Raw genomic sequence first — 10,214 nt, 5'->3', positions numbered from 1 at the left:
GTTAATATCACATGCAAGTAAAATTTTGCTGAAGATCATTCTAAAGCAGCTGCAGCAGTATGTCAACAGGGAACTGCCAGAAATTCAGGCTGGATTCAGAAGAGGATGTGGAACCAGGGATGTCATTGCTGATGTCAGATGGATCCTGGCTGAAAGCAGAGAATACCAGAAAGATGTTTACCTGTGTTTTATTGACTATGCAAAGGCTTTCCATTGTGTGCATCACAACAAATTATGGATAACATTGTGAAGAACAGAAATTCCACAACACTTAATTGTGCTCATGAGGAACCTGTACACAGATCAAAAGTCAGTTGTTCAGACAGAACAAGGGGATACTGCATGGTTTAAAGTCAGGAAAGGTGTGTGTCAGGGTTGCATCCTTTAACCATACCTATTCAATCTGTACGCTGAGCAAATAGTCTGTGAATCTGGACTTTATGAAGAAGAAAGGGGCATCAGGATTGGAGGAAGACTCATTAACAACCTTCGATATGCAGATGATACAACCTTGCTTGCTGAAAGTGAAGAGGACTTGAAGCACTTACTGGTGAAGATCAGTACCCCTCAACATAAAGAAACAAAAATCCTCACAATTGGACCAAAAAGTAATATCATGATAAACAGAGAAAAGATTGAAGTCAAGGATTTCATTTTACTTGGATCCACAATCAACACCCATGGAAGCAGCAGTCAGGAAATCAAAAGACACATTGCATCGGGCAAATCTGCTGCAAAAGATCTCTTTAAAGTGTTGAAAAGCAAAGATGTCACCTTGAAGACTAAGGTACGCCTGACCCAAGCTATGGTATTTTCAATCGCATCATATGCATGCGAAAGCTGGACAATGAATAAGGAAGACTGAAGAAGAACTGACACCTTTGAATTGTGGTATTGGTGAAGAATATTGAATATACCGTGGACTGCCAAAAGAAGGAACAAATCTGTCTTGGAAGAAGTACAACCAGAATGCTCCTTAGAAGGAAGGATGGTGAGACTACAGCTTACATACTGTGGACATGTTGTCAGGAGGGATCAGTCCCTGGAGAAGGACATCATGCTTGGTAAAGAAGAGGGTCAGCGAAAAAGAGGAAGACCCTCAACGAGATGGATTGACAGATTGACACACTGGCTGCAACAATGCACTCAAGCATAACGATTGTGAGCACGGTGCAGGACTGGGCAATGTTTCGTTCTGTGGTGCATAGGGTCGCTGTGAGTCGGAACCTACTTGATGGTACCTAACAACAACATTATGGATTCCATTAAACAACAACAACAACACCAAAAAAAACCCTGCTGCCATCAAGTCAATTCTGATTCACAGTGACCCTATCCCCCAAAATGTGTTTTAAATCCTAACCTCTATGACTGTGGTTATAACCCCATTTGGGAATGGGTTTTCTTTGTTATGTTAACGAGACAGGATTAGTGTAGGGTGTAGCTTGAGTCAATCTCTTCTGAGATATAAAAGAGATTAAACAAGGAAGCAGAGAGAAAGATGCAGTAAAATAGATGCCAAGACACACTGACACCTTCAATGAACTAGGAAGCTGAAGAGACAAGGACTTTCCTCCAGAGACAAGGGAGAGAGAAAGCCTTCCTGAAGAGTCTTCACTCTGAATTCGGACTTCTAGCCTCTTAAACTGTAAGAAACTAAATTTGTTTGTTAAAGCCATCCACTTGTGGTAGTTGTATTATAGCAGCACTAGATAACTAAGACAGAATTTGGTACAAGAAGAGTAGAGTGCTGCTCTAACAGATACCTAAAATGTGGAAATGGTTTTGGAATTGGATAATAGATAGAGGCTGGAAGAGTTTTAAGGTGCATAATAGTAAAAACCTAGATTGCCTTGAAGAGACTGTTGGTAGAATTATGGATGTCAAAGGCAATTCTGATGAGGGCTCAGAAGGAAGTAAGGAGAACTATAGAGAAAGTCTCTGTCGTCTTAGAGATTACATACGGTACCAGCAACATAATGTTGCTAGTAATGGGGACATTAAATGTGCTTCTGGCGAGGTTTTAAAAGAAAATGATGAAAATGTGACTGGATAATGGAGAAAGGTGATCATTTTTATGCCGTGGCAAAGAACTTGTCTGAATTATGTTCAAATGTTTGGGGGAAGGTAGAACTTGTAAGTGATGAACCTGGATGTTTGGCTGAGGAGATTTCTAAGCAAGTTCTTAAAGGAGCCACATGGTTTCTCCTTGCTGCTTATAGTCAAATGCAAGAGGAAAGAGATGGACTTAAAAATGAACTATGCAAAATGAAAACAGAACTTAAAGATTTGGGAAATTCTGTTGTATAAGCTAAGGCTATGTGACCTAGAATGTTCACCAAGGATGTGGCTACACAATCTTTTGTTAAAGAAATTAAGCCTGTGACTGATGGATCTAACCAACTACTACAGCAGAAAACTCATCAACTTAGACTGAAGGGGACAGAGAAAGAATGAAAGGGGAGAACACTGTCTGCCTCTTGGAATTCTACAGGCAGGAAATAGGCCAAAGGAGCTGTATCTTTTGTCAGCCAAAAAAAGGAGAGGACCATCCCTGGGGCAGACTGGAGATCAGCCGAACTGTTGGAAGGAGCATGGGAAGCAGGGCCTTCTTGGTTTGAAAGGGTGGGGCCATGATCTCCTGGATCTCAAAGGGTGGGGCCACAGCCTCCTAGGTTTCAAAGAGTTGGATCTTCACAACTTGGTTCCAGAGTGTAGTGCTGCCGTTAAGGTGTGCTAAGGGGCTGGGGTTGACACTCAGATGGATTAGGAGAACGGGGCTGCCTAAAGCCAAGGGAGCAGAGTTGCTGTCCAGTGGGCCTGGAAGGCAGAGTGAAGCCCAGAGCTGAGGGGTCTCCACCCAGAATCCAGAGAATACAGATGAAAATCAGTAAAGATTTGGAGATTTGAACAATACAATTAACAAGCTTATTCTAATGGAAAATACATTGAACTCTGCTTCTAGTAAGTAGAAAATATACTTTCCAATCAAGCACACATGGAGAAATTTAAAAAATGGCTCATGTAGTAGGCCATACAGCAGGACTCAACAAATTTCACAATCAGCATCAGTCAGAGTTTGTTCTCTGACCACCATGCAACTAAGCTGGATAGAGGTCAGGAACAAAAGGATAAATAAAAAACCTCCATGGATTTAGAAATTTAAAAATTCTAAGTCAGTGCTGCTCAAAATGTGGTATGTGGACTACTACTGACTCGCAAACTCACTATAAGGTGAGTACAGAAATGAGGAGTAAAAGTTTAAAAACTTTCATAGCATTTGACACGGCTACAAGTAGCATTTAATTTTTCTAGAAATTAATTTTTATTGTATTTTACAAAAGCACTGGTCCACAATGGGTTGTGGAAAAAACCAACAAAACAACAACATATAAAAACAGAACAATAAAGTTGTTCTTCACCACAGAGAGTCTGGGAGACATTCTTTTGTAACTAATGGTTCAAGCAAAAGATCAAAATGTAAATTAAAAAATACTTTGAACCAAATGATACTAAAAAGTATGCTTTCTTATAGAGCTATATTATTAGATTACAATTATTTACTCTTTTGCCTGTCTCACCACCAGCCTATGATTCCTCCAGGTTGGGGACCGTGCAACCGTCTTTGTATCCTTCTGGTCTGCCATGGTGCCTAGTTGAGTAGATACTCAATAAATATTACTCAACTGAAAAAAAAAAGTTGCTGTTGAGTTGATTCTGACTTACGGCAGCTCCATGCATTGCAGAGTAGAACTGCACTCCATAGGATTTTTGAGGCTGTGATCTTTCGGAAGCAGATTGACTGGCCTTTCTTCCAAGCTGACTCTTCACTGTTTGTACCATCCAGAGACTCTCAACTAAAATAGGAGCTCTGGAATCCTGCCTCTACCTACTCTACTCCCATCTTCCTAGCTTCACCCAGTGTCACTGTGATTCAGTGGAACTCTGTGCATTACTTGGGCATATTTTCGTTGCAGCCCAGTAAACAGTAGTTCAGATAGTTCCCCATCTCCTCATGCCTTTAACAATGACAAGGAGGAGACGAGAGGGGAATGGAGGCAGTCTTTTCATCACCCATGCTTTGGAAGGCAAGCTGTTAGTGCCATCCTTGACATGAAGGAGCTAATTAACCAAAATTGGATTAGCAGGACAGGATTAGAGCCTGCTGGAAGGTATTATAGACTTATAACTGCTTTGTGGAAACTCCTATTGTTTTCATTGCAAACCCATACTCCAAAAAGTCAGTCAAACAAAATATGGAATAAGTCTATTAATAAAAAGGAAATAAAATGAGATATAAAATGACATGACTAAGTTTTAATAATTCCAAGAAGGCTGAATTAGGCATTAATAGTTCCATCTAGTAAAACTATCACTACATAATCTGGAATGAGAGTTTTAATATGGGTTTCTGCTTAGTAAGTAATAACCTTATTAAAAAGGGTTTCTGCCCTATCTCCTCCATCACGGATAATATTCAAGCAAGAAATACGACTAAAAGGTGACTTCAAGAAAGAAAAAAAGAAGCTTCAGAATTATCTAAACCAAAAAAACAAATCCGTTGCCGTCTAGTCAATTCTGACTCATAGTGACCCTATAGGACAGAGTAGAACTGCCCCATAGGGTTTCCAAGGAGCTGCTGGTGGATTCAAACTGCCGACCATTTGGTTAGCAGCTGAGCTCTTAACCACTGCGCCATCAGGGCTCCTCAGAATTATCTAAACAATTAAAATGGATTGAAGTCTCTAGGTCTAAATGAGTTACAATCACAGGACACTGAAAGAATTTGCAGGTGTGAACACAGAGCTCCTGTCGGTAATCTAAGGAATCATGGAGAACACAAAAGGTGGTGAAAGATAAAGAGAGGCCAAGACACTAATTTTTCAAGAAAGGAGAAAAGGTAAATTATAGAAGATACTGAGAGGTAAACTTGAGGCTGATTCCTGGCAAAAATTCTAGAAGATTCAAATCTTGGTTCTGCCATTTAATGGCAATGTGGTCTTGGGAATATTTCCAAACCTTGCTGTACGAATTACATGAGATAATATATCTAAAACATAGTACATAGAAAACTCTCAATGGATGGAAGTCATTACCATTTTTGTATATCCAGTACTTCAAAAAGAACCTGGTAACAACTAGGTATTGACATGGTTTGTCAAGAACCAGTTTCATCTACGTAACCTCATTTTTGTTGGTGAGGTAGGGGGTGAGGGGAATCACCCTCTACCTTCTAGATAGGTAGAGTGGGGAATCATTACCTGTCTGTCAGTTTGTCATACTGTGGTGGCTTGCATGTTGCTATGACGCTGGAAGCTTGTTGCTGTTAGCTGCTGTCGAGTGGGCCTCCAACTCATGGACATCGACTCATGGGGAATGTAGACTGTTGTGATCCATAGGGTTTTCATTGGCTAATTTTTTTAAGCGAAGATTGCCAGTCTGTCTTAGTCTGGAAGCTCCGATAAAACCTATCCAGCATCATAGCAATATGCAAGCCTCCACTGACAGATGAGTGGTGGCTATGCATGAGGTGCACTGGAAGGGAATCAAGCCCAAGTCTCTCATGTGGAAGTCAAGAATTCCACCACTGCCCTCACGGCTTGAAGCTAGTGCCTCCAGTATTTCCAATACCAGCAGGGTCACTCATGGTGGAGAGGTTGGCCACGAGCTGGCGCCCACTCAGTGGCAACTAACAACAGATAGGGGAATGTATCTTCATTTTGAAAAGGAATTTGATAAAAATCTCTCATAATATCCTTGTGAAAAGATTGGATTTTAGGAGTTAGGTGACTGAACCATCTTACCGAGAGTACTGATTCATGAAATTTACCTTTCTGTGCCTCAGTTTCCTTATCTGTAAAATGAGCATGATAATAGTATTTCCTAGGGCTATTATGCAAATTAAAGCCCTGTGCCTAGCATTTAGTCAGTTCTACTCTGTCCTATAGGGTCGCTATGAGTCAGAATCAACTTGACAGCAATGGGTTTGGGTATTTTTTTTTTGCTTTATATAAATGTTTGTTAAATAAACTTGAACAGAAGTTACTAGTAGCATGCTTAGCTCCAACTTCTTCAACACTGCCTCAGAAACTTGTCAAATTTTCATATGGTGTGCCTTCAAATTTTCAGATGATATAGGGGTTGGATGATGAAATCAAAATCCAAAAAGATCTTGACAGGCTAAAGCTATGAAATAAAATACATGAGGTGAAATTAAATCCTGGATAAAGATTTTAAGGAAAAAAAATTTTTTTTTACAAGTACTAGCCTGGTTTACCAGAACATTCTGTGGATAAGAAAAAAAAAAATTAGTTGACTGCAAGCTCAGTACGCATATGACAGTGTGTCTAACAGCTAATGGAGTGTTCAGCTGCATTAGGAGAACTTCGTTGTCCCTCTCTGGGCCAGGACTGGTGGGAACTATGAGTACAAAGATGGGCTTTGGAACACAGATGAACAGTAAGGAAAAGTGGGGCAGGAATATACCATATTTCCAACCCACTTGGGTGGCAGGAAACATCCTCAGGTGGACATGGGAAAATAGCCTCAAAGTTTATGAAGAAATTTAATTAGAAGTTTATCAGGGCACCTAATGGTTCGCTGAGCTACATGCTGAAATAAATTGCCCTCTAATCATGATTACTATTGGATTTCTCTAACCCATTTCCTGTAGGAAATCAAGGTACTCTTAGGCACTTTATCAACTTTTTCTTCATAATAATCCCTGTCCCTGACAAAAGAAGATATTGTCATCCCCACAGTATAGATAAGAAATTGAAGTAAAGAAGTGAAGTGAATTGCCCTGGGTGACACAGAACTGGAATTACAATTTACTATTTAATCTTAGAGTGAACTACATGAGTTTTGGGAGGGACCATCCTGGAATCACATTATATCCTTCAAGAAAAGGTCTATTTACCTTAATCTCTGGGAGAAAGACGATTAATTGAATTTTCCTTGGCACATGCCAAATATGCTGAGTAGATGGTTTAGATTCCACATGTTTATTCTAATCCTTTTCCAAATACTTGGGAAGCCTTGGCTTGACCATTAGAAAGATGCTGGAAATTAACCTTTTTTTTTTTTTTTTAAAGATAAATATTTGTTTGCTAGCAATCTCCAAAGAAAGCAATTAATCAAGAAAGTTGAATAATACTGTCATGCTCTTTCAGATCACCTGGGACAAAGAACTATCCAAATAGGTATAAATCCAGATGGTCAGTTCCCTCTGCCCCAGCTCCACAACCCATTCCCAGCCCAACCTCACAGTCTAGAGACTGGATAGTTAAAAAGGTTGAGAGAAAACATATTTTTAACTAAAAAAGTTCCACATAAACATAAGTTGTTATAATGATTTATATTTTCACCTAATTATTGAACAAATCCATGTTCATTACAGAAACCTGGAAAACAAAGTTAAATAAAACAAAATGAAACAAAAAGCACCTATTATGAGACTACCCAGTGAGAACCTTTTGTACCTGTTTACAAACTGGATATTTTCTAAGGTTCCCTTCTCTGGTCCGGCCATGAAAAAATAAGCCAGAACCTATAACTCTAATGTCCTGGTGTAGTCTCCCTTTAATTAAGTAAGGGAAATGGTGATATATCCATACAAGATTATCTTTTATTTTCTTGGCACTTGTCCCAAAGAGATAAGATATTTTCTTTTGTCAGGGACAGGGATTATTATGAAGAAAAAGTTGATAAAGTGCCTGAGAGTACCTTGATTTCCTATAGGAAATGGATTAGATAATATACCTGGTGATAAAAAGAAGGAGTAAGTTCCTAGCTGTATTTTATCAATCTGAAAATTTTACACCACAAGTCTAGAACAATTTAACGTATTGACGAAAACCAGCACGCATTACGGCCAAAATTGATTGCCTGTCTCTTTATCTACACACACACATAGTCACATATACTGAAGGTCATGCTTTTACAAGATATTTTTTTTTGGATTCTTTCTCTTGGAGGAAAGAGACTCACACACTGAGGACTCATATGACGGCCGGATCGAAAAATATATTCAGAGTCAGCAAAAGATGAGTACGGTGGAATCTTTCCAAAGAGTGAGCAATGCTACTGAAACAGCACCAAATTTCCTTACTTTCTCTCATCCTATGGAAAAATCATGCCATTACCTTTTTGTTGAGAGCCACACCATCCTCACAATCGAGCACTGCACAATCGACGTTCAAGGATGGGATCTTCTTTATTTTCTTTTCATCATTTCCAGGTACGTAGAGCACGGCCCTCCGGGGAATATACTTGTGATTGGATGAGGAACTATATTGAAGTTTGGAAACATCAGCTGCCGGAGATGCTTTCCTGAAGGAGAGATAATTGGGGTTAGTGCAGAATAGGATTTTTTTTTACAAATTTTTGAAAAACCTTGTTTTTAAGCAAAATTAAAATAGAAAACACGAATAATCTTTTTTTTAATTATGGCAGAACACAACCATACATTAAAAACCTAGAAAAACAATAACAACAGTAACCCACAAAATAACACTTTGGCTGAAGTTTAAAAAAATATCTAACAATGTTCACTGACACAACCTTCTGAGCAAAGAAGGTAGCTTTTTCTTCTCGGAAAAATACTTGTAGTATTAGTATACTTTCCAGAGAGCATCCAATGAAGAAAAAGAAAAGAAATTTATATCCAAAAGATAATAAACAGCAATATGATCTACCATTATATGAAAGTAAAAAATAAACAATCTATATAAGCATTAGTTTATGGTCCCTTCCCTGCCAATGTAGTCTTTTTAAATAGGTAACTCAGTGATTCAAGTTCAATTTTAACAATAGACAAGGATGGTCTGGCCACTTCTGAGTGAGTAGTAAAGGACTCTGAATGTAATTGTGGGCAACTTCATTACGAGAAACTTCAGATTCCCTATCTATAAAAATAAGATTCATTTTTCAGGTTGATGAGAAGATGAAGTTAAAGGAAATCACGCACATAAACCAGTTAACCAGAGCCTGGCAGATGTTCGCTGCTTGATATGGTGATGGGCGTAGCAGGAGCAGTAGCAGCTGTTGTTATTAACGGAGAAACTTAGCTGTCAATAAAAAAACCAAACCCGGTGCCTGTTGAGTCGATTCCAATGCATAGCAACCCTATAGAACAGAGTAGAACTGCCCCATAGGGTTTCCAAAGCTGAAATCTTTATGAAAACAGTCTGTCACATTTTTCTTCCACGGAGCGTGCTGGTGGGTTCAAACCACCAACCTTTTGGTTAGCACCTGAGCACTTAACCACTGCGCCACCAGGGCTCCTACAGCTGTCAATACTCCCTGCTGAAACTACACTCTCTCCTTCCCTTTCCTGTCGTACTGTTTAGCCTCCTGTGAAAATGATGAAAAGTTGGCCAGAAGCCCCTTCTGCTCATCACTACCCTTGCCCTTAACATGATCAATAGTTTGGTCCTGTGAAAACGATGTCTCAGCCCATAAGCTACAGTAAGTGAAGATGAAATCAGCTCCCATAATCAGGAACAGATAGTTTGGGGGCACGATGCAAAATGAAAATGCAGCGCCCCTTGTTGAAAAATTATTAGCAATTTCCAGACAACAAAAGCAGAGCATTAAACTAAGCGCGGGCCCGTCTAAGTGTTGGGCCGTGAGTGACTGCACAGGTCCCACATCCATGAAGCCAACCCTGTCTGTACAGACAGAGCTATATGTCACGAAGACTGCCAATTACGGATAGGTTAAAGCCTCAGCAAACTGGTAACACCCTGTTTTACTCCCCTTAGATAAACAGCATCATCCTTTTCAAAAATATGTCAGCCAAGAATACAAAACATAACTAACAATGCACAAACACCAGAATAGAAACTAGATAACTGGGAGCTCCTAAAAATCAAACATTTATGCTCACCAAAAGACTTCACCAAAAGAGTAAAAAGACAACCTACGGACTGTGAAAAAAATTTTTGGCTACGACAAATCCAATAAGCATCTAATCTTTAAAATCTACAGGATACTGCAAAACTTCAACAACAAAAAGACAAATAACCCAGTTAAAAAATGGGCAAAGGATATGAAAAGGCACATCAGCACTTCACCAAAGAAGACATTCAGGCAGCTAACAGATACATGAGGAAATGCCCACGATCATTAGCCATTAGAGAAATGCAGATCAAAACTACAATGAGATACCATCTCACCCCAACAAGGCTAGCATTAATCCAAAAAACACAAAA

General features: G+C 39.3%; 1 protein-coding gene across 1 annotated transcript in view; it reads right to left on the bottom strand.

The window, feature by feature from the left end:
- Positions 1-10,214, bottom strand: part of CLYBL (citramalyl-CoA lyase) — a 315,713-nt gene that overhangs the window by 113,109 nt on the left and 192,390 nt on the right. The window contains exon 2 of the mRNA XM_023738521.1: positions 8,145-8,331. Coding sequence (XP_023594289.1) covers positions 8,145-8,331 — 187 coding nt within the window. The remainder of the gene's footprint in view (positions 1-8,144; positions 8,332-10,214) is intronic.

Source organism: Trichechus manatus, unplaced genomic scaffold (genome assembly GCF_000243295.1).
Source record: "Trichechus manatus latirostris isolate Lorelei unplaced genomic scaffold, TriManLat1.0 scaffold00118, whole genome shotgun sequence".
In the NCBI taxonomy this organism is placed as follows: domain Eukaryota; kingdom Metazoa; phylum Chordata; class Mammalia; order Sirenia; family Trichechidae; genus Trichechus; species Trichechus manatus.
Note: the sequence above shows the minus strand (reverse complement) of the source record. Positions and strands in the feature narration are given on the sequence as shown.